The sequence below is a fragment of the Equus quagga genome, chromosome 4 (genome assembly GCF_021613505.1).
Source record: "Equus quagga isolate Etosha38 chromosome 4, UCLA_HA_Equagga_1.0, whole genome shotgun sequence".
Classification (NCBI taxonomy): domain Eukaryota; kingdom Metazoa; phylum Chordata; class Mammalia; order Perissodactyla; family Equidae; genus Equus; species Equus quagga.
The window spans coordinates 38,227,145-38,253,215 of NC_060270.1; the positions used below are offsets into that span (position 1 = coordinate 38,227,145).

General features: G+C 39.2%; 1 protein-coding gene across 1 annotated transcript in view; it reads left to right on the plus strand.

Moving 5' to 3' along the window:
* Positions 1-26,071, plus strand: part of MCF2L2 (MCF.2 cell line derived transforming sequence-like 2) — a 230,763-nt gene that overhangs the window by 57,635 nt on the left and 147,057 nt on the right. The window contains exons 5-6 of the mRNA XM_046658154.1: positions 17,099-17,189; positions 19,566-19,685. Of these exons, the coding sequence (XP_046514110.1) occupies positions 17,099-17,189; positions 19,566-19,685 (211 nt within the window). The remainder of the gene's footprint in view (positions 1-17,098; positions 17,190-19,565; positions 19,686-26,071) is intronic.

Genomic DNA, 26,071 nt, shown 5'->3' on the forward strand with positions numbered 1-26,071 from the left:
TTATTTTGTTAATTAAAAAAATGGATTCTGATTGATTAAATTAGATCTATTGCTTTCCTCCTCTCTACCTTATTCCTTCTGCCTTTATCTTTAATATCTTCTTCTTTGTGCTTGCTTTTGGTTTGCCTTATTTTCTCTCATTCTTTTGAGTTGAAATTAAATTTATTTTCATTCTTTCATTTTATTGATATAAATGTTTAAGGTTATAAATTTTCTCTGATCACTGCTTTAAATGTATCCCATGAAATCTGATATGTAGTATTTTCATTATCACTATATTTTAGAAATTCTCTAATTATATTTTATATTTCTCTCTTCCTGAAGAGTTGTTTAACAGAAGGTTTTTAAATTTTCAGATGTTTTCTTTGTGACCCTTTATCTTGACCAATTTTTGTGGATGTTCCATGTGTGCTTGAGAAGAAGATGAATCCTCTATTATCAGATATATATATCTATATATGCACTATTCAGTACACAGTCTTTAGATCTTCCATATTGATTATGTGGTTTACGTCTTCTATAACCTTATCGATACCTTGTCTATTTGTTCTGTCTTGTAGTGAAAGTGGTGTATTAAAATCTCCTATGTAAAATATATTTCTATCTGTCTCCTTGTATTTCTATCCTGTCTCCTTATTATTAGGGTATTTGGAGCATAGATATTTATAACTATTATATCTTCATTGTGAATTGTGACTTGTAGCATTAAAAAGTTTTCCTTAGTGACGTCACATCATGGCGGAGGGAGTTTTCCCTGTAATCTCTCCCCTCCAACCTACAATGAGAAGGACATTCATACTCCAACAGAGGACATTCAAACACAGCACGAGAAACGTTGGAGAGACCCATGCAGCCATACGAGGGAAAGCAGAGAGGCTGGAGCCCCCCTCAGAGGAGGTGGAATGGGGTAAGAGAAAACTTGGCACCCTCCCCCAAAGACTGCGGCCCAGGACCACGAGAGGCCTCTGACAGGGAAGAGATAGGAGAGGGGACATTTGTTTGCAGGAGCATCAAGGATCCCAAGTGCCCTTGCAGCCTAGAGAGTAGCCCTCTACTGGGGTGAAAGCTTTTGTAGTGGATGACCTTATCAAGCCAACACCCCAGGAGAGCAGATAGCGAGAGAAGAGTGAGAAAATCCTGAGAGCATGCAGGAGAAAGAGCCCCTCCCCCACCTGCCCAGCAAGGCTCCAGTGCCTGGGATCTTGGCTGAAGGCAGAGGGCTCAGAATATGTAGCTCTTGACCACACCCACTGGTGATGGGCGGTAACTGTGACCAAATAACACCAGGATGTGAAAAAACAAAGTCAGTCTCTCTAGCAATACCAAACATTATATTAGATCTCCAGACCAGAGAGAAAATGACATTTACCCAGAAATCAGTCCTGGGGACACACAAATATGTAATCTAAATGAGAATTCAAAATAGCTATCATCAAAAAACTCAATGAGTTAAAAGAGAACATAGAGAAATAATTCAATGAGTTCAGGAGCTACTTCATGAAAGAGATTGAAGCTATAAAGAAGAATCAATCAGAAATATTGGAGATGAGGGGCCAGCCCAATGGCTGAGTGGTTAAGTTTGCGTGCTCTGCTTCAGTGGCCCGAAGTTTGGCCAGTTCAGATCCTGGGCACGGACATGGCACCACTCATTAGGCCATGCTGAGGCAGCGTCCCACATAGCACAACCAGAGGCACTCACAACTAGAATATACAACTATGTACTGGGGGGCTTTGGGGATAAGAAAAAAAAGAAGATTGGCAACAGTTGTTAGCTCAGGTGCCAATCTTTAAAAAAAAAGAAATATTAGAGATGAAAGACACAGTGGAAGAAACAAACCAAAATATGGATTCCATGAATGCCCAAGAGGACATCATAGAGGAGCGTATCAGCATAATCAAAGGCAGACATGTTGAAATGCTCCAGATAGAGGAGGAGAGAGAACTAAGACTAGAAAGAAATGAAGAAAGCCTCTGAGAAATATCCGACTCAATTAGGAAATGCAACAAAAGAATTATAGGTATTCAAGAAGGAGAAGAGAAAGAGAATGGAGCAGAAAACTTCTTCAAAGAAGTAATATCAGAGAACTTCCCAAACCTAGGGAAGAAGATGGAAATCCATGTGGAAGAGGCTACCAGATCTCCTAAATATGTCAGTGTAAAGAGACCTACTGCAAGGCATATAAACTGGCAAAAGTGAATGGTAAAGAAAGAATACGAAGGGGAGCAAGGTGGAAGAAAATAACCTACAAAGGAACCCATCAGGCTTTCAGCAGATTTATCTGCAGAAAGCTTACAGGCTAGGAGAGACTAGAATGGCATATTCAAATCTTTGAAAGACAAATTTTCAGCCAAGAATACTCTATCCAGCAAAGATATCCTTCAGATATGATGGAGAAATAAAAACTTCCTCAGACAAACATAAGCTAAGGGGGTTCATAGCCACAAGACACCCCCCTACAAGAAATCCTCAAGAAGGCCCTCATATCTGAAAAAAGAAAGGGAGAAAGGGGTTACAAAGCACGGAGTAAGAAGATGAATAGGTAGACAGAATCAGAGCAAGATAGTAAATACTCAAGTATAATATTAAAGACAAAGGAAGGAAAACACCAAAAACAAAGGTAATCTTGTTATTTTAACCACAAACTCATAACATAAGATGGAATAAGATGTGAGAAAAACAACTTAGGAGGGGAGGAGGAAAGGGACTGAATCAGTTTAGTCTAAGGAAAGAAGAAGCCATCAGAAGAGGGACTGTCTTATCCATGAGATTGTGAATACAAACCTCATGGTAACCACTAAACAAAAAAGTAGAACAGAGACACAAATAATAAATAAGGAGAAAACAAAGAAACACAACATAAAAAACTACATAACTTGACTGGTAGACCAAAATACACAGGATGAGAAACAAAGGAAATGCAGAAGAACCAGAAACTGAGTGATAAAATGGCAGCATTAAGCCCTCATATATCGATAATCACCCTAAACGTAAATAGATTGAATTCTCCAATAAAAAGACACCGAGTGGCAAGATGGATTAAAGAACAAGAACCAACAATATGCTGCCTCCAGGAAACATCTCAGCTCCAATGACAAACACAGGCTCAGAGTGAATTCAGGGATGGAAAATGATACTCCAAGCTAATGGCAAACAAAAGAAAGCAGGTGTCACAATATTTATATCAGACAAAGTAGACTTCAAGAAAAGACAGGTAAAGAGAGACAAAGAGGGGCAGTATATAATGATCAAAGGGACACTCCATCAAGAAGAAAGAACACTGAAAATATCTGTGCACCCAACACAGGAGCTCCAAAGTTCATAAAGCAACTATTAACAAACCTAAAAGAAGATATTAATAATGACACAATAATAGTAGAGGACCTCAACACCCTACTCACATCAATGGATAGATCATCCAGACAGAAAATCAACAAGGAAACAGTGGAATTAAATGAAAAGCTAAACCAGTTGGACTTAATAGACATGTATAGAACATTCCATCCAAAAACAGCAGAATACACATTCTTCTCAAGTGCACATGGAACATTCTCAAGGATAGACCATATGTTGGGAAACAAGGCAAGCTTCTATAAATTTAAGATTGGAATTATAATAAGCATCTTTCCCAGTCACAATGCTATAAAGCTAGAAATTAATTACAAAAAGAAAGCTTAGAAAGGGACAAAGATGTGGAGACTAAACAACATGCTATTGAACAAGCAATGGATCACTGAAGAAATTAAAGGAGAAATCAAAAAAGATCTGGAGACAAATGAAAATGATAACATACCATACCAACTCATATGGGATGCAGCAAAAGCTGTATTAAGAGGGAAATTCATCGCAATACAGACATACCTTAACAAACAAGAAAAATCCCAAAGAAATAATCCCAAACTACACCTAACTGAATTAAAAAAGAAGAACAAACAAAGCCCAAAGTCAGCAGAAGGAGAGAAATAATAAAAATCAGAGCAGAAATAAATGCTATGGAAACAAAAAAGGCAGTAGAAAGGATCAATGAAACAAAGAGCTGGTTCTTCAAGAAGATAAATAAAATTGACAAACCCTTAGCCAGACTTACAAAGAAAAAAAGAGAGAAAGCTCAGATAAACAAAAGTAGAAATGAAAGAGGAGAAATAACAAAGGACAACACAGAAATACAACGGATTATAAGAGAACACTGTGAAAAACTATATGCTAACAAAATGGACAATCTAGAGGAAATGGATAAATTCTTAGACTCTTACAACCTCCCAAAGCTGAATCAAGAAGAAACAGAGAATCTGAATAGACCAATCACAAGGAAAGAGATTGAAACAGTAATCAAAAGCATCCCAAAGAATAAAAGCCCAAGACCAGACAGCTTCTCTGGGAAATTCTACCAAACTTTCAGAGAGGATTTAATACCTATCCTTCTCAAGTCATTCCAGAAAACTAGGGAAGATGGAACACTTCATAACACATTCTACGAGGCCAACATCACTCTGATATCAAAGCCCAACAAAGAAAATACAAAAAAAAAAGGAAAACTATAGGCCAATATCACTGGTAAACTTCGATGCAAAAATCCTCAACAAAATTTTGCCAACCTGAATACAGCCATATATCAAAAGGATTATACATCATGATCAAGTGGGATTTATACCAGGGACACAGGGATGGTTCAACATCCACAAATCAATCAATGTGATACATACACCACAATGCTGGGGAGGGCAATCCACTTTACTCTACCAGTTCAAATGCTAATCTCTTCTGGAAACATCTTCATAGGCACACCTAGAAATAAATGTTTAACCAGATATCTGGACATCCATGATCCAGTCAAGTTGACACATGAAAATTAACTGTCATATTCCAGCTCTCTGCAAAGGCTTGTAGCAGGAGCTCAAGAAATAGCTCTGCTAGATATTGGTGTCTTTTTTTTTTTTTTTAAATCTGTTTACAAGTAATTTGAGGTTTGTAGCATTCTCTGTCTTCTACTTATGCTCAAGACATGGGATTCGTGTAGCTCAGTTTTTGTTCTTTTCGTTGATCTGTATAGTTTTTAGAGGATATGTAAATATTCCAATTTTGCTCAGTGACCCAGAAGTCCCTCTCTTTATCATTTGTGATAAACTTTTAATTTCAGATTACTAATTTTGGTCAACAGCCATGTCTGTTCTTTTTTGTAAACTCATAAATTTTTAGATTTTGTCATTGTCTTAGTTCTACTCTAACAAAGTACCATAGACTGGGTGGCTTATAAACAACAGAAATTTATTTCTCACAGTTCTAGAGGCTGGAAGTCTGACATCAGGGTGCCGGTGTGGTCAGGTTCTAGTGCGAAACCTCTCCCAGGTGGCAGACTACCAACCTGTATCCTCGCATGGTGGGAAGAGGGTGAAAGAGCTCTGTGGAGTTTCTTTTATAAGAGCCCTAATCCCATTCCTGAGGGTTCCACCCTCATGACCTGATAACCTCCCCAAAGCCCCACTTCCTAATATCATTGCTTGGGGGTTAGGATTTCAATATAAGAATTTTGGGAGGACACAAACATTCAGGCCATCACAGGCATCACTCATTCTTTCACTGCTTCCTTTTCATAACAGGCTGTTTTTGTATTATGGATGCAGTATCCTTTCAAGAGTCTGAGATTACTAACTAGAAAATATATAAAAGTTCTTTTCTGTTTCTTTCATTATTTCTGTTTCCAGGCTGGTTGTTCTGTTTGTTCACCTCAATCTTTCTCTTTGATGCTTTGGTTTTATTCATTTCAGAAGGCCTTTGGTTACCTTTTCATATTTATGAATGAGGGTTATATTGTTAGTATGATTATCTGGCTTGTGTTTCCTTTGCATTTGGGTCAGTCTGTTTAACCAAAGTCCTTGCCCTTGAATGGGAGGAGAATGAGGCCGTCTGACTCTGCAACAGCGGGTAGATCCTGTAAACAGATTTCCCTTTAGTCTGCTAGACTAAGGAGTAGGCAGGACTTTATTTTTCATAGTAGAGGATTTTGCCCTGGAGGCATAGTTTTTTAGTTAATTTACTTCTAGAAAGACCTCCTTTCATAGTCCTCCTTTTGTAGTCTTCTCTTCTGAGGGCTGGAGTTTCTTCAAGGTCTGCTCTGCCTTCTCCCCAGCTTCAAAACTCATAGGCTCTCTCTAAGCCAATTTACTTTGTAAAGGAAGGCACTCTCACTCCTACAGATGGGGGGACAATTGCTACACCCAGCTGCTCTCTGTTCACAACTGCCTAAGCGACTCCAATGTTGGTCCATACACTGGACATCACCTGGAAGCTTGTTAGTTTTGGGGAGGAAGAAATTTCCTCTACCATTCTAGGTACTTCTGGCTGCCCTAAGAATAAAACTGACGTGTCACAGATTAACGTAAGAAAAATCCAATTTAATTTCATACGTATGAGGGTTCCACGAGAATATGGGGGGCTCAAGGACAAATTGGGCAGTTGAGGCTTATATGCCAACTCGAGCTAGGAAGAATAGGATAGTGGTTTGGGACTTCAAAGGGAGGAAGGCCATTCACATGGAGATGAAAAAGCAAGTGTTTGGTAAACAAATGTTTGCTGGGCTGTTCAGAGACAATGTGACACAGAGCAGACTCTGATCTCCACCACCGTACCTAGCCCATATTCTTTGTAGATCTCTCTGGTGATAGCTCCATTCTGGGAAAAGGCCCTTTATCTAAATTCTTTTAGGCAATTAAAGGGGAGTTAACAAGAAAACTTCCCAGAGTCTTCTGTTTTAAAAATAATCCGCCTAAATTAATCCCTCCCAAAGAGACAGATTTTGAGGTGGCAGATTTTGCTCCCCAACATGAGAAATGCAGAACCTGGGGCCTTATGCCAGGCTTCTTGAATCGGAATTGGTGTTTTAACGAGATCCTCGGGTGATTGATGAGGACATTCAAATTTGAGATGCATTATTGTATGTGACTCTGTAGTTAATTACTCTGCCTCTCCTGTTCTCTGTCCCCACCTGCTTCGAGACTGAGAGTGTTTTGGAGGGCCACTAAGGAGCCCTCGAGTGTTTTTTCCCCTCTGTTTTCAGCATCATTCGAATGAGAAATTCATTCATAGCCACAATCCCAAAAAGATCTGATCCTTTTCTAGTGACATTATCTATCTTTGCTTCCCCCAAAGGATCCCCTGGTTTTTTCCGTTTTTAAATATTTAATGTATATTCTAGAAATGAGCATCATTTAAAGAAAGTTGTGGTGGGGTGTTTTTGTGGAGGGGATGGGGTCCATAAGACCATCTAGAAGCATTTTATGCCGATACTTTAAACAACTGCATTTTATTTTATGTCTGTATGTACAATAAAAAAAAAAAACCCAGGAATGTAATTTATTCATATATTTACTCATTCGTGATGGGTTTTCAGGCTTACAGATACGTTATTGTTCATCATACCTGTTTCTCTTCCCATTAAAATAAATGGTCGGGGGAATGGAATTTGACACGTGGAAGCTATAAAGGAGGGACTATTTGAATTTAGGGCAAGGCCGCCTTATTCTATGAGCAGCCTGGCAGAGAATTACATTGGCTTAGAGGCAAGAGATCCCGTTATTCAATGTGTCTACGGGAGCTGGATGGGCATCTTGCATGGATGTACAAGGGGATTCCTTCATTGTCAAGGGGCTGAACTAAGTCATTGACCTGTTCCTTTCTCCTATAAAGGGGAAGTATTGCCTATTCTGTGAATGAGTAGAGTTGATTCCTAAAGTTTTAAGCCTACTATAACTCTAGATTTTTTGCTCATAAAAAATCTAAGGAGGGGGGGGCCTGCCCGGTGGCATAGTGGTTAAGTTTGTGCACTCTGCTTTGGTGGCCCAGGGTTCACAGGTTCGGATCCTTGGCTTGGACCTAGTACCGCTCGGCAAGCCACACTGTGGCGGCATCCCACATAAAATAGAGGAAGGTTGGCACAGATGTTAGCTCAGGGCCAATCTTCCTCACAAAACAAACAAACAAACAAAACCCAAGAACATTTGGTTTTTTAAAAAATCTTTAAAATTTGTAAAGAAATTATAGAAAAATTTAAACATATGCAAATTCAGAAGACTCATATAATAAACATCTAAGTTTCTAAGACCCAACTTCAACAATTATCAATTCATGGACAATTGTGTTTCATTTGTAGCTCTACCCACATTCTCTCCTACCATTATCTTGAAGCAGATATTGTATCATTTCATCTGTAAATGTTTCAGTATGTATTTCTAGAAGACAGATTCTTCGCCAGCCCCGGTGGCCTGGTGCTCAAGTTCAGCGCACTCTGCTTCAGAGGCCTGGGTTCAGTTTCCAGGCATGAACCTACGCCACTCATCTGTCAGTGGCCATTCTGTGGTGGCAGCTCACATACAAAAAGAGGAAGATTAGCAACAAATCTTAGCTCAGGGTGAATCTTCCTCAGCAAAAAAAAAAAAAAAAAAAGAGAGAGAGAGAGAGACTCCTTCTATAACATAATAATACCATTATCACATTGTGCAATATACCTTAATATCACCAAATAATGCAGTTTTTAAATTTCTCCAATTATCTTTTTTTATTTTATCTTTTTTTCTTTGTTTGTTTGAATCAGGATCCACAAAGGGGAGAGGGGTGCATTGCCATTGGTTGTTCTATAGATTCTCCGTCCTTCTCTCACCCAAGAACCATTGCTGTTCCTCAGAGCACTGTTCTTTGCTGGCTTTTCTGTGCAGCAGGAGCACATCTGGTTCTCCTCATTGGTTTGGGCAAGGAATTGCCATTATCATCAAGGAGAACACTGGAGTCACAGCCTTCAGTCCATTCTAAATAAAGACTTTAATTTTCCTACAGAAAAAATGGGAAGCAACTTTCCACTCTGGATGAAACATCAAAGAATATATCAAAAGGTAAGGTAAGGTGAGGTTTTAGGTTTGAGAAGAGAAGGAAGATATGAGGAAGATTCTGAAGTATTCAAGAGATTAAATTGTCCCCTATGTATTCCATCCTTAATTTGAGATTACCTTATAATGTCTTCCAAACTCTATAAAAATTATCAACTGAATTTGTAGGAATACCTCTGTGGTCTCTAGGGACTTGAAGTCACTTTATAGAATTAGAGAGTCATTGAATGTTAAAGTTGGAAGAAGTGTTTAAGATGAGCTTGTGCCAGCCCACCATTTTGCACATGAGGATGTCAAGACAATGCTGTAAGACTGGAAAACATTATGAAATCTTTACTTCTGAATTAGAAGAATTTTTTTTTTCTTTTGAGGAAGATTAGCCCTGAGCTAACTACTGCCAATCCTCCTCTTTTTGCTGAGGAAGACTGGCCCTGAGCTAACATCCATGCCCATCTTCCTCTACTTTATATGTGGGACACCAACCACAGCATGGCTTGCCAAGCGGTGCCATGTCCGCACCTGGGATCTGAACGGTGAACCCTGGGCCACTGAGAAGTGGAATGTGCAAACTTAACCGCTGCGCTACCAGGCCGGCCCTGAAGAATATTTTTTTTAAAAAAACAAAAAGCATAGGCTAATCATTCTTACTTCTATACCAGGAACAACTTTGAGCACTATCATTCAGAAGGCAATTCCTAAGACTACTTAAGATCAAAGTGTAACAGTCAACAAACATAAATAGTCCTAAAAAGTAGTTTGATTTCCTCCAGTAAGAAGCCCCATAGGCAGTATGCCAGAGAAAGTTGTATTAGAGCTTGGAATTAGACATTTGAATTTGGGTTGCCAACTATCCCGGTTTTCCTGAGACCGCCCATGTTTTAGCACTGAAAATGTTAGCGCCGAAAGAGAGTTCTTCTACCTGCCACAGGACAAGCCAACAGTCAAGAGGCAAGGTGGTAGGGGAGAAAGGGCATTTATTAAGCAATAAGCTGGCAAATCAGAAGATGGGGGGACTAACATCCAAAAGAGCCGTCTTACAGAACAAAGACAACAGGCCAGTTATATAGGGACTGGTCTCCGGGTAGGGCAGACATCTGATCTTAGTTCCTGATAGTCTTTGTTGTATTAGATATGCGTCAGAGACCAGAGCAAGGCCCTATACCCTGATTTAGTTTAACAATAATAAGAACAAAATCTTTAATATGTATAGTAAAGATTACTGTTTACGTGAGTGGCCCTAACAACACTCCTGTGCCCAGGAAACTACTCAGGCCTGGACAAACTGGGATGGTTGGTCACCCTATGTTTGACTCAGTTCTTAGAGCAATCCAGCAAAATTTCAGTTAACCAAAATATTTTCTATACCTAGGTTACCGAAAAAGGTAAATCATAGGAAAGTATATTAGCATGAGAGCCTAAGTGAGAAAGTAAATGCCACATCCACCACAGAACTGCTGTGGTATTTTGTGGTCAGAACACATCTTACACTTACATATTTATATTTAGTCATATTCTAAATGACAGGTTTGACTCATCAAAAATTCAATTCTGTTTGTTATGGAAGAGTTACTAAGATTGGAAAATGTGGGAATATAGTGTTAAAATATCTTCCAGACCAAGAGAGTATGGATTTTGTGTCATGAGCATTGGTCTCAGAGTCTGACCACTTCAACTGAATCTTAACTCTGCACATAGTGTGTGACTTTGGGCAAGTAATTATTATTTTTTAAACATCTCTGAGGATTCGTTTCCTCATCTATAAAGTGGAAATATTATCACCAACCTGGTTGTGAGGATTTTATTAAATAACATTTATGCAGGTGTCTAGCACATCATAGGACCTTGAAAAGGACAATAGAGATCAAAAAGAACAATAGTGTTAAGAGAACAATAGAGATTAAAACAGCCAAGTGTTACTTAAAGAAATACATGGTTCAGAAACTCCATTTCCTGTGCATTTGGTTTAGTTGAGGTTTTGACCCTTCTGTTGAACCAGATAGAATGGACCCCCACCCCCAGTTGTTGATATTACTGCATATTGTTTAGAATATGTACTTTATGGGAAGTATATTCAAAATCATTGTTGTGATTCATTATCTCTTCTTCCTGAACTGTGGCCTGTACACAATTGTGTCAGGAGACACAGCCCTTTATGTATACAGGTATTTTCCCAGCAGGTCCCACTCTGTTTACCCAGATGCTCTGTTCTTGGAGCATGGATGGAGCTAACAAGAGCCTTGCTGTGAGGGGCATTTGCCCTCAGTGTGGCTGGGGAGGCCATATATGCTGGCAGCTGCTTATTTCGTAGATCAAAGAACAGCCTGTGTTTATGTACTATATGCTATATTCCTCTCCCGGCTCCACCTTGTTTAAGAGCCCCAGATGCTCCCTTAGAACATTCTCCACTGATTATTTGGTTTAAAGAAACAAGAAAAGAAAACACTAGTAACAGCAACATATGCAAAATAAAACTGCCGCAAGGTACAAGTATATCTGCTGTGAGAAAAAATTGAAGGGGAGCCATGGGATGGGGTTTTTAAAGGCATGAACATCAGTATCAGAGAGCTGAGACTGAAATCCAGTTTTGCTAGTGTGATATCAAGCAAGTTATTTTATTTCTATCAGCCTTTGTTTCTTTATCTGTAAAATGGAGATAACATCATCTTTCCTAAGATTGTGAGATAAAAAATAAATATGCCTGACAAACGATAGGAACTCAATACATAGTAGCTATTGTTATCTAAAATTATCATTGTTGTTATTAAAGTCCGTTTGCTTCTGCTGTACTACGGAACTGTTTTGCTCATTCTTGTATCCTCTTTGATCAGCCTCACGTGTATTGGGCACTCCATAAGTATGGATATTTGTTTTTAAATTTTATAATATTTTTCCTTTTTCACAATTTGAATTTACTTAATTGTTTGGGTTTTTAAACCGAGTTATAATTTACATATAGTAATGTATACAAATCTCAACTATATAGCTTGATGAACGTTTACCTGTTTATATACCATGTAACAACCACCCAGATCAGAGTAAAGAACATTTCTGCAAAGGTTCCCTTTTGCTTCTTTTCCATCAATATCTGCACCCCTACTCTCTCATTTCTTTACCTCCCTCCACCAAAGAAACCACCATTTTGACTTTTATCACTATTGATTAGAAAAATTGCAAAATACTTGCAATCTAAACAGCCACCTCTAAATAATCCATAGACTAAAGAAGAAATCACAAAGGAAATTAGAAAACATTTTTAGCTGAACAATAACAAAAACAATATATCAACATTTATGCGAAGTAGCTACAGCAGTGTTTAGGAGGAAATTGTAGATTTAAATACTTGTATTAAAAGAGAGAAAACGTTTTAAATCAATCATCTAACATTCCACCTTAAGAAGTTAAAAAAAGAGAATGGCAATTAAACCTGAAGGAAATTATAAACAAAAAAAAGAGAAATGAATCAGAAAATGGAAGAATAATTGAGTTGCAATTTAATTCCTCAGTGATCAGAAATACACCCTGTATGATTGCAGTTCTTTAAAATTTGTTGAGATTTACTCTATGGCCTAGGGTAATGGACTGTTTTGATAAATGTCCCATGTGCATTTGAAAGGAATGTGTGTTCTGCAGTTCTTGGATGTTGAATCTTCCAAGTCAGGTCTGTATCCTTACTGATTTTTTGGCTGCTTGTTCTATCAGTTACTAAGAGAGAAGTGTTAAAATCTCTAACTTTGATTGAGGATTTATCTATTTTTCTTTTAGTTCTGTCACTTTTTGATTAATGTATTTTGAAGCAATGTTACTGCATACGTACACGTTTAGGATAGTTATGTCTTCCTGATAAACTGACCCTCTTGTCTTTATAAATCATTTATCTCTGGCAATGCTCCTTGTCTTGAACACTACTTTTTCTAGTATTAATATAGCCACACTGGCTTTCTTATGATTAGTGATTGGATGGTATATGCTTTACTGTCCTTTTTCTTTCAATCTATCTCTGTCCTTATGGTTAAAGTGTAATCACTGTCTCTTGTAATCAGTGTTTTCACTCTGACACTATTTTCCTTTTAAGTGGAGTAGTGTAGGGGTGGCTTTGTGGCCAAGTGGTTAAGTTCATGCACTCTGCTGCGGCAGCCCAGGGTTTTGCCAGTTCGAATCCTGGGTGCTGACATGGTACTGCTCATCAGGCCATGCTGAGGTGGCATCCCACCTGCCACAACTAGAAGGACCCACAACTCAAAATACACCAACTATATACTGGGGGGCTTTGGGGAGAAAAAAGGAAAAATAAAATCTTTAAAAGAAAAGACAAGAATCTTGTATGTAAGATAGTCCATTTTCTGATGGCCTCTTATTTCCTTAGTCTAAACTGATTCAGTCCCTTTCCTCCTCCCCTCCTAAGTTATTTTTCTCATGTCTTATTTCAACTTGTGTTATGACTTTGTGGTTAAAGTGTCAAGATTGTCTTTGTTTCTGGTGTTGTCTTTCCCTTTAGCCTAATGCTGTAGTTGAATGTTTGCTATCCCATTCTGATTCTGTCTACCTATTTGTCTCCTTACTTTGTGTTTTGTGACCCCTTTTGCCCTTTTTTTCTTTTTTCGGGTATGAGGGCCTTCTTGGGGATTTCTTGTAGTGGGGGGGTCTCATGGCTACGAAGTGCCTTAGCTTTTGTTTGTCTAGGAAAGATTTAACTTCTCCTTCATATCTGAAGGATATTTTTGTTGTATACAATATTCTTGGCTGAAGATTTTTATGTTTTAAAATTTTGAATATGTCATTCCATTCTCTCCTAGCTTGTAAGGTTTCTGCAGAGAAATCTGCTGAAAATCTGATAGGAGTTCCTTTGTAGGTTATTTTCTTCTGCCTTGCTGCCCTTAGTATTCTTTCTTTGTCATTCATTTTTGCCAGTTTTACTACTATATGCCTTGCAGTAGGTCTTTTTACATTAACAAATCTAGGAGATCTGGAAGTTTCCTCCACACATATTTCCCTCTCATTCCCTAGATTCTCTGATATTATTTCTTTGAATGTGCTTTCTTCTCCATTCTCTTTCTCTTTACCTTCTTGAATACCTATAATTCTTATGTTACATTTCCTCATTGAGTCAGATATTTCTCAGAGACTTTCTTCATTTCTTTTTAGTCTTAGTTCTCTCTCGTCCTCTGTCTGGAGCATTTCAACATGTCTATCTTCGATTATGCTAATTCATTCCTCTATGATGTCCACACAAGCATTCAGGGAATCCATATTTTGTTTTATCTCTTCCATTGTGTCTTTCATCTCTAATATTTCTGATTGATTCTTCTTAATAGTTTCAATCTCTTTTGTGAAGTAACTCCTGAACTCATTGAATTCTCTATAATCTCTTTTACCTAATTGAGTTTTTTGATGATAGCTATTTTGATTTAATTGTTTAGTTTACATATTTCTGTGTCCTCAGGATTGAGTTCTGGGTGCTTGTTGTTTTCTCTCTAGTCTGGAGATTTGATGAATTGCTTCATGGTAGAAGGACGGGTCTTTCCCATTCTGATATTATTCGGTTGTAGTTACAGCCTATCGCTACTGGGTGGGGGTTGAAAGCCACGTGTTTTGAGCCCTCTGCCTTCAGCCAAGATGGCGCCATCTGGGTTGGGGGGTGGCGCTTTCTCCTGCGTGCAGTCCCAGGTTTCCTGATCAGCTCTCGCTATCTGGTCTCCTGGAGTCTTGGCTTGATCAGGCCACACCACGCAAAAGCTTTCGCCCTGTTAGAGGGCTTCCCTCTAGGCTGCTAGGGCCTTAGGGAGTCCTTGGTGATCCCACAGATATGCGACCCCTCTCCCACTCCTTCCCTCTCAGAGCCTCCCATGGCAGTGACTGCAGTCTTTAGGAGAGGGAGCAAAATTCTCTCTTACCATGTTCCAGCTCCTCCGAGGGGGGCTCCAGCCTCTCCAACCTCCGTCATGTGGCTGCGTGTCTCTGCAAGGTTTTTGTGCTTTTAGGATATTTTCTTTTGGAATATGGTTGCTCCGTTTTGTTGTATGTTGGAGGGGAGAGAGTCCTGGGCAAGTTCACTCTGCCATGATGCTGATGTCACTCCTCTTTGCATTTCTATTAATTTTTAACTTTATGCTGGATATCATAGATATTTTGTAGAGGCTTATCTACTTACAAACAGTATTAAGTTTTGATCTGACAGGCAGTTAAATTACTGGTAGAGTGCCTTGCTCTTTTTGAGGCCTGGTTTTAGATTTTCTTAGGGCAAGTCCATTTCCATTTTGTCCTTCATCCTAGAGTGTAGCCTTAATCCTATAACAAGTCCTATGGTGTTTCATTTATCCTAGAGCATGGCCTTTCCACCTAAGTATAGAGTTTCATCTGAATGCCCAGGGTATTCATCAAAGTCTGTCTACTCTGGCTGGGCCAAAACACCAGTTGTCTCTCCCCAGAATGAGGCAAGCTTCATAATTTCTCATTAGTTATCACATGTGTAGCCACTTGGAGTAGGTCAGCCTCTTGGAGTCTCACCCAAAATTGTGGGGCCCAGGAGTTAGCTAAGCCTTAAAAGGGAATTTCCATGAGGACTGTCTGAGGCTTCCCTTCTTGACAGCCACTCCGCTCAAATCCTGGCCACTTTTGCATTTATAATCTCCAATCTCTTCCTCTTCTACCCAGTCAGGTCACCCCTCCTTGCACTGTGGCCTGGTCTGGAAAATGTCCCCAGTGAGAGACCCTGGGTCATTGTGGAACTAGGATAATGGGTTGGCCCAGTATTGCTTACTTCACATCAGCTACTTATGCTTTCATGAAAAGTTTTCTTAGAACTTGTCTTATTCACATACAGACACTTTTTATGGTAAAGCTCACCTTTTACCTAATATTAAAGAATTATTCAAGTTTACTATAAGCCAACTACTTTTTATGTACTTGTTCTCCTTTAATCTCCATGAAAAGCGCATAAGAAATCATCATAATAATACTTATACAGTGTTACCAAGTGCCAGCACTTTTCTGAGGAATTTATACATCTGTACCATACATACTCACTTAATCCTCACACCAACCCCGTAGATATGTACTAGTTTTAAAAAATTTTATTTATTTATTTATTTTTTGAGGAAGATTGGCCCTGAGCTAACAACCATGCCTATCTTCCTCTACTTTGTTTGTGGGACACCTGCCACAGCGTGGCTTGCTAAGCGGTGCATTCCTCTTCCTGGGGTCTGAACCAGTGAATCCTGGGGCCACTGAAGCAGAGCGCAGGAACTGAACCACTGCACCACCAGGCAGGCCCTCACTGTGTACTATTATTGTTCCTACTTTACAGATGAGGAGTCTCAGAAACTATAGAGGCTGAGTAAATTTTGCCCTAAAATACACAATATATAAATGGTAGAGTACAGGTTTCAAACCTAGGCAGACTGGCTTCAGAATTTGTGCTTTTAGCCACTTCGCTATTGGTGGTATTGTTCTCATTTTACAGATAAGGAAACTGAGCTCTAGAGAGTTAGGTGGTCTCCCCAGTATCTCAGTGCCGGAAAGTGGCAGCACTATTTGAACTAGATTCCAAAGCCTTTGCTCTTTCCTTTATACCATTCCTCCCAAAGAGAGAGAGAAAAAAATATTTTCCCTTTTAGGGCGTTAGTTTAAAAGAATTTGGGGAGAATTTTGTGGGGACTTAAAGGGAACTTAACAGCTTCCTTTTGTTCTTAATGAAGATGGTATCTTCTTGTGCATATGGTTTGTTGGCTGTTTATACTAGGCACTGAAAGGGGGTTGTTTTTCCATGGACATATTATTTCTGAACACTTCTAGGACTCACTCCTAGAGAAGCATATTGATAGCTCCAAGAATGTTAGTCTTCAGGGTGGATAGATGGCAGAGCTCAACCTTGAGGTCCTCTGCCTGCACTGGGATGTGTGATGCTCAACTGATGTGTGCATCTTCCTTTAGGTTTGAGCATGTGTGCTCCTTGGGTGTTTCATACATTTGCCAGCCATAAACACAGCCCTTGAGAGGATATGAGACACCAGGTATTTCTGTTTTGTTAAGGCTACCAGGCTGAGATGAGGAGAAGAAGTTGGTTCCTTTGTTAGGAAAGTCAGACCCAGTTATTCCCTTGTGCCATGCAGCGTGTTTACTCGTGAGCCTGGAGTGCCACAGAGGCTCAGAATTTGTTCTGCTGAGGGAGCCACCCAGAACCCATGTGTCTCACCTGGCCTCTGATCCTGACCACCCTTTTTTGCAGTGTGGAGGCTGCCAGCATCGGATTCATCATTGTTATCGACAGACGAAGGGACAAGTGGAGCTCCGTGAAAGCATCTTTGACACGAATAGCTGTAAATATTTCTTTTTCTCCTATTATTATAAAAGTAATTTAAATAGTCTAATCAATCATTTCATATCAGAGTCATGGGGAAAAGGCAAATATTTTATGCCAAATTTTGGGGAGGTCTTTCTAGCAGAGGCTGTTGTGTCACGTCCCTATCCGCTCTGCCACCTGAAGGTCATTGCAGACAATTCCTGAGTGTGTCAAAGGCTTCCTGAGTCTCCCTACATTATTGACCTCTCTGGTCACTGAAGAGGGGCAGGTAGAGAGTGCTGGGAAGTTAATGTCCCAGGAGTGACCTGCAACTATTGAGTTGTGGGAGTTGGTGGATAAATACCCCAGCTTCCACACCCCTCAGTGGGACAATTCTGAGCTATGTTCCACACAGCATCCCAGAGAGTCTCAGCCCTTCTTGCCTACATCAGTCCTCTCTCCTTAGTACATTGGCTTTCTAGCCTTCACTATTTCAGCCTCCCTCCCACCTCCATTCCCTCTCTGTGTTTCCTGGAAATACCTCCTCCATAAACTCTTTATATCCAAATCCTTGTCTTAGGGTTTGCTTTGGGGGTCACCCAATGTAAGACAGTCATTTCAGTATGCAAATTATTTTTTCACATATTAGAAGGACACTGGCAAACCAGACAAAATGATATGCTATGTGCTTGCTTTTGACATTAGGTTATCCAAACAATCTTGGATGGGTTTCCTTTTCCATCTACTTGTTCTGATTTTGATCCCTGTGTGTTGCCTTTCAGCAAGTAGATGTATCCTTTCTCTGCAGGGACCTCAAACTGGGGATCCCAGCCACATGGGCGGGCAGAGACACCTCAGGGCTGGCCACACCAGCATTTCCACCAAAGCACAGGCTCCCTGGGGCAGTTGGCACTGGCTGAAGAGGATGGGATATGGTGGGGTGGTAATGCGTGTGGAGGCTGCGATGGGAAAGAGACATTTAAAGCCTCGCTTGTGCCTACTTACAGAGGCAGTCACACATACAGACATGCACACACACAGAGTCTCTCTCCAATCATTTTAGAGCCTCAGCCAGATACACAAATAGTGTCTCAGCTCATATGTCCTGTCATAGCATAACAAAATGCGAAGTTCTTCTGTTTAGGAGCTTGCATTTCAAAGATGGGGGAAGCGAAGACTCCTTCCCTTTGTGCATGGATTGTTTTGCCCCTTTGCTTTAGTTTTGGTTACAGGATTTATTTTTCGGATGACCGCCATGACAGTTGATGCCCTGAGGGTTTAGACACTTGACAATGCCCATGACTATTTCAGAGGACTGGCCTCTGGAGAATTATGGTTTCCCAGGCTCCATAGACAATAGTTGAATAATTTTGATGCCTGAGCCTAATTTGTCCAAGAATTATGTTGATCACTTCATGCATAAAAGATACTGTAGTTTGGGCATCTCAAAACTTGGCTACCAATCAGAATCTCTTCATGTGCTTGTCGAAAATACAGAAACGTGGACTTCATCCCAGTCTTAATAAATCAGAATATTTCACAGCAAAGACAAGATTATTTTTTTTAGCAAGCACATCAGGAAGTTGCTTTTGGGAACCATGGGAAGAATGGAAAGCCATGAGCAATGGGAGACTTGGATTCCCAACTTTGCCACTAAGTTGTTATATGAATCTACTTATCTCATTTCTCAGGACCTTATCTCAAGATGAGGGTCATGCTTCCTGAAAGCAACCTGGCAATAATATGCATCAAGAACCCTTAAAATACTAAGTCTTTGACAGTAATTCTTTTAGGAAGCTATTCTAAGAAAGTGTTCTAAAACGTGGAGAAAGATGTTTATTTCAGTGTTACTTATAATAGTAAAAATATGGAAAAACCTAAGTCACTAGCAATAAGGGGTTGGTAAAATAAATTGTGCACCCATGAAAAATAATAATTCCAAAGAATTTTAAATTTTAAATCATAAAAGCTCATGGTATAATATTAAGTGAAGAAGCAGGTTACAAAATATTTATATAGTATGAATTTAACCATGATAAAGATATTTAATCAGAGAAAATAGCCTGTAAGTAATTAGATTGAAATATTAAAAATGGCTATGAGATTATGGGTGATTTTCTTTTTCTAATGTGTACTTTTATTATTAGTTTCTCAATTTTTCTATAGAGAGTATGAATTATTTTTATAATCAGTAACATTTTTTGTTTGTTTAGTTTTTTTGTTTGGTTTGGTTTTTAAGGAGGAGTTTGAGTTTTCTGACCTCTGGGATCTCTTTCAGCTCTGAAATTGTATGAAATATATTCTAATTCTTTGGCATCCATGGTGTCCACTTTAGCTTTGTCATCTGTGATCTTGGGCAAGAGGAGACCAATGGATGTGACGTTTGCCCTGACGCTTTTTGTGATCCTTCTAGGTAGCATTTCCAGGAAACTTGCAGCTCATATTCATCCTTCGTCCATCTTGCTTTCTCCAGAGGACTTTCACTGACATTGGCATCAAATACTATCGAGATGAATTTAAAATGAAAGTGCCGGTAAGCGTGACCTTTCATCTTGTCTCCGTTTGGTTAGGGCATGTATAGAAGATGGCATTTGAGCTGGGTTTCTAAGGATGATAGGACTCCAGAGGTAGAGAGGGAGAGGAGGGCATCTGGGCAGAGGGAATAGCATGTGTAAGGACATGGAAGCAGGAAATACACACTTTATGTGAGGTCCATGGGGAAGCCTGATTCTTGTTGGAGTACATATGGGATAATCTTTTGGAAGAAAAGGTAGGAAACATGAAACAGCTCTTTAAGGATAAGGATAAAGGGTCTGGATTTTATTCAGGGCAATGGAGATCCAGTGAAGGTTTTGAGTTGGGGAGTGACTTGGATAAAGTGGTACTAGAGTTATATAATTCTGAAGGTGGTGTCCAAGACTGTAGAAAGAGATTGAAGGAGGAAGAGAAATTGTAATGGCACAGATGAAAGAAAATAAGGATCTAAAATAGGAGGGTGACATAAATATAAGCAACAGTAGAGTAAAAATAAAAACAAACACTGTGATACTCATAACAAATTAAAGCGATAAAATTAAAAATTTTACCTATAACTTTGACAGAGATGTGGGGGAAACAGGCACTTTCATACTTTGCTGAATAGGAATGAAGTTGGTAGTGATCAATGTGAAGGACTAATTGGCAGTATTTATCAAAAATTAAAATGTACACACTCTTTGACCTTCCTGTAAAAATTATTCTACAGATACTGCCTCACACGTGCACAAAGCTGCATACACAGTGATATTCATTGCCAAATTGTTTGTAATAATAAATGATTGGCAACAACTCAATGTCCAATGAGAGGGGACTGGTTAAATAAACTATGGTCTACCCAATCAATGAAATACTTTGCAGCCATCAAAAGTGGTAAGGTATCGTACAGCCACAATGGAAACAGTTGGCAGTTTCTCATAAAGTTAAACATACACCTACCATCCAAGAGAAATGAAAACACATGTCCACAAAAAGCCTTATACAAGAATGTCCATCAAGAGGTGACTGGATAAAGAAATTGTGGCATATTCATATAATGGGATAACATTAAGCAATAAAAAGGAGTAAAGTACTGATGTGTGCAACAACATGGACACACGTCAAAAATATTCTCTTGAAAGAAAGAAGCTAGATACTAAAGAGCATATTCTCTGCGATTCTTTTTATATAAAGTTCGAGAAGAGTCAAAACTAAGCTATGATTGAAAATTAAAACAGTGGCTGCTGTTGGTGTGAGGGGTAGTGAGATCGACTGGAAGGGAACTTTCTGAGGAGATGTTCTATCTCTTGATTCAATGGTGTTACATGTGTATATATTTGTAAAAATGAATCAAACTATGCTTTTAAAATCTGTACATTCTATTGATGTAAATTATATCTGAATTGAAAAATGAAAAACAAAAATAAATGATAAATCTATCGTGATATAGAAAAGTTTCTAATATGTATTTTGGTTTTATTTTTTCTTTAGTTGAAAATAATTTCATACTCAGAAAAATTCAAAGAATAAGAATAGTACAGGGGGCCGGCCCCATGGCCGAGTGTTTGAGTTTGTGCTCTCCGCTTCGGCGGCCCAGGGTTTCATCGGTTCGAAACCTGGGTGCGGACGTGGCACCGCTCATCAAGCCATGCTGAGGCGGCATCCCACATGCCACAACTAGAAGGACCCACAACTAAAAATACACAACTATGTACTGGGGGGCTTTGGGGAGAAAAAGGAAAAATAAAATCTTAAAAAAAAGAGAATAGTACAAAGAACATTCCATGCCCTTTACCCAGATTCATTCACTTATTGTCAATATTTTACCTTCATTTGCTTCTCTCTATACATTATCATACACCTCTATAGATGTATGCAATTCTTCCTCTCTATTATATATTATAATATGTGTATTTATCTCTCTATATAGTATATATATGTTACATATGTATAATATGTATTATGTATATATAGTATATGTTACATATATATAATATGTATTACATCTATATATATATAGAAAGAGATAAATATACATATAGAAATACACGTATTCTACGTATACATAATAGATGTGTGTGCGTACGTACAGGATCCAGTCTAGGATCAGATAGTGCATTTAGTTGTCATATCTCTTTAGTTTCTAATCTAAAACATTTCCACAGCCTTTCTTTGTCTTTTATGACATTAGTATTTTTGAATAATATAGTCCCTTAAAAAAAAAACACCACCTCATTTGGGGCTTGTGTGATGGTTTCTTAGGGTTCAATTTGGGTTATGCATTCCCAACTGGAATATACTTAAGTGATGTCATTTCCTTCTCAGGGTGTCACATGTGGAGACACACCATGTTCATCTGCCCCTCATTGGTGATGTTAATTGTGGTCCTCTGATCAAGGCATTGTCCAATTTCTCAAATGTATTATAATGTTTTCCCTTGCAGGGAAATCTTTGGAGAGACACTTGAAGACCATACAAATATCCTGCTCCTCAAAAATGTCTCTTTGTATTTAATATCCACTGATAATTCTTGCCTGGAACAACCTTTATTGTGTTGGTTGCAAAATAATGATTTTCCAACTCCAACACTCTCTCAGCATTTGCTAAACAGAAGTTGGTATTCTACTATAAACTAGAATGTTCTTCTCTCCTATTTATTTATTTGTCTGTGATTATTTTTTCAATGGTTTTTAATTCATTACTGTTCTTAATTATTTTGATGCCCAAATTGTCCCAGATTTGGCCAGTTGGAGCCCCTTTAAGCCAGCTCCTATGTCCCTGTGACTTTTTTTTTTTTTCAGTGCTTCCTTACTTTCTGGCCTAATATGATGTTTCAGGCTCATCTCATACGCACCCTAATCCAGCCCTGTAGGTAGCTATTTCTCTGAGGAGCCCTGATTACTTTGGGTGGTGAATTAGACCAGGATCTGGATGCTAGGTGTGCTGTTCCCACTTAGGCATCTTTACCTCTAGCCCCTTTCAGCAAAGTCTGTGTATATATCTATATATACACATATACATGCGCATTGGTAATTATATATGCACACCTTATGTACACATATATACATACATAGACGTATGTGTATACTATATATGAACATATGTTTTTATTCTAGAAATCATAGAGTTCATACTGATACCTTAAATTTTAGGCCATAAAAGATACATTTTTTTAGGCCATCTAAGATAGGGGTTTTTTTTTTTTGAGGAAGATTAGCCCTGAGCTAACATCTGCTGGCAATCCTCCTCTTTTTGTTGAGGAAGACTGGCCCTGAGCTAACATTCATGCCCATCTTCCTCCACTTTATATGTGGGACCCCTACCACAACATGGTTTGCCAAGCGGTGCCTTGTCCACACCCGGGATCCGAACTGGTGGACCCCAGGCCGCCGAAGCGGAACGTGCGAATTTAACCGCTGCACCACTGGGCCGGCCCCTAAGATAATATTTTTAAGTGGGGATAAAAGCAAGGGGGAATAGTAAATACAGTATTTTCCCACTGGAATAAAATAGGAGGGGAATATATGTGATTGTATGTGCCTGGATCACCTCAGGAGGGATATATAAGATATGCCAGAAACTGGTTGGAGTGCTTGCCTCCTGGCTAGAACTGGAGCCTGGAGGTAGTGGTGAGAGGAAGACTATTTTTCTATTTAGAAAGACTCTTTTTCTGTTTGAATTTATTATCACCTACATATATTATGTGTTCAAAAGAAACCAAAAACCCCACTTTAATGGAAATTGCTCTGAGAAAATATTTAACCCATCTCAGTAGAACCTGATCATCTCAGACAAGGGATTTTTCTATTTCCTTTTTCACTGTTACTTTCCCTCTTTTGGTTCCATTTTATATTAATAGATTTCTTAAAATACTTTCTCCCAAAACTTTGGGTATTAACCAGACTCAAAATGAATTTCCCATTCTATTTTAAATACTTGTTTTAAAATATTTGCATGTTTAAGGGAAATGTGAACCGGGTGTTTCGTATTCTGTTTTCCTGACTTGATTAACAGTTAATCTTGGGGAAGAGATGTTGACTTCCAGGAAGTTAATGATCTTGCCTTAAACCTTATAAGCTTTCTTCCCTTTCAGAGAGGAAGACTAGTCAGTTGCTTCTTGTTATCAAAAAGGTTTGGAGTTTGAACTGAGCATTTGGCCCAACGTCGTACGTATTCCCCTGGTTGTGTATAAAACACATCTCTCCAGGTGAGAATATGTATGCGGATACACATGGGATTTATGCCCTGCTTTCGCGTGGTGCATTTTTACTAAGGAGAGAATGAATGTCTACTTTGTCTTGATACTATGTCTTTAGTTGCTGCTATTTGTGGTAGTGTATGTTGACTCCTTACTCATCATACTTTTCATTTTAAACTTAAAATCAGCTTGTTAAAAAGCTGTCAGTCAACCAACCTATGGGCAAATTTAGTAGGGCATTTCGTAAGGCAAAAATTTTATCCTGTAAGCTACTGTTTCACCTTACGAAGAAGACCGCACTCCCCTCGTAGCTCTGACGTGCCACAGAATTCAGCGTGCGAAGTTACCAAGCTTCAAACTTCAAAATATATTTTGCCTTTTAAATGACAGTTCAAACTGTTGGTTTGTCTCCTTGAATTTGTTTTAAAAACATGGTTGTGATATTAGCACTTTACTCTGTAGCTCCCTGTCTTCTCATTATATCTCCCTGCTCATTTCTAATTAGATAATAGTTCTATTTTCATGGTTTCAGGGGAAAAGCAGTTTATTCTGCATGACTCATAAGAATGTGGTGGAGTGGGGACAGCCCTGTGGCCGAGTGGTTAAGTTTGGGCGCTCTGCTGTGGCGGCCCAGGGTTTCCCCGGTTCGGATCCTGGGCGTGGACATGGCACCGCTCGTCAGGCCACGTTGAGGCAGCGTCCCACATGCCACAACTAGGAGGACCTGAAACTAGGATATACAACTATGTACGGGGGGGATTTGGGGAGATAAAGCAGAGGAAAAAAAAAGATTAGCAACAGTTCTTAGCTCAGGTGCCAATCTTTAAAAAAAAAAGGGGAAAAAAAAGAATGAGGTGGACCAAGGACGTTATTGTAGTGGAGTCACTTAGCCTTGCCGTAGCTTTCCCCAAGGAGGGGGGTACTTTGATATAGCAAAGAGTTTCTGAGTGCCTCTTGCTGGTACTTATCTATTCTGGAACAGCTGTCTTCAGAGCTGCCTCACAAAATTGTTAGGTGAAGTGGCTAAGGCAGTGGGGCAAAAATCCCTAAAGAGGCTATGCAAATTAAGTTCTTAAAATGGAATCTGTGACAAATATAGGAAATGCTTCTTTCATCATTAAAAGATCATATATCACCTTGAAAGAACAGCTTTAAGCAACTAGAGATAAGAACATAAATGTATACTGAAAAGGAAAAAAATATGACATTGTTAATCTATAGCAGCTGTTCTAAGAATGTGCATGTCGGACATGGTGTGGTAGAGTCAGCGCTGCCACAGGAGGGAATGAGAACGAGGCTTGGAAGGAAGAAGTTTATTATACTCACGGGTCCCAGGTTGGGTGGGGGCCCAGGGGAAGCATGAGGTTTTGGCCCGGAGGCAGGAGCAGGAGGATAAAAGCCTGGGCCAGAGCCTTTGTTGAGGTTTCCACAGGAAAAGTGAACCAGGGCAGGGTAAAAAGTTTAGGCTTGGCTAATTTGAATAATTCCACTGGCTTTGGGTGTGTGGGGGTTGTCGTTAGTTGCCTGGTAACTGACCCTGGGATGATTTAGCACAGGATCAAGGCTGGCTTGCTGTGTGAGAGTGAGATCAGAATGGAGTGGAGGAATAGGGGTTTGACATTGGATGGTTTGCATATCAAACAAGTGCTCCCTTTTTTTTTTTTTTTTTTAAATCTCTAAATCCTTTCTTTGTCTCTAGCCCTGGGAGGAACAGTCTCTCCCCAGTCAGTGAGGCCACAAATGCCAGCGAGGAGGAATATAGAAAATAAGAAAATATAGTTAATATAATTGGCCCCGTCATGAAAGGATGCCCAATAGACAAATCCAGAATTTGTGAAAACACAGAACGACTATTTTAAGGCCAGGTTTACATGTTCGGAGTGTCCTGTGAGTTTGATGAGCAAAATCATTGTGCTTTTCCCTTTCTTATGTAGAATTTTAAAACTTTTTTCTTTTTCCTCTTGACGCTGTAAAGATTAAAAGAGGAAAAAAATTTTATGGTGGAGCTGCCTCTCCTTCATTTTTTAATTTACATGCAGTAAAATTCACTCTTTTGGTGTACAGGTGTATGAGTTTTGACAAATGCATGGTGTTATTTAAGCACCACTACAGTGAAGATACAGAATAGTTCCATCACCCCCTAAAATTTCCTCATGCTGCCCTTTTTTTTTTGAGGAAGATCAGCCCTGAGCTAACTACTGCCAATC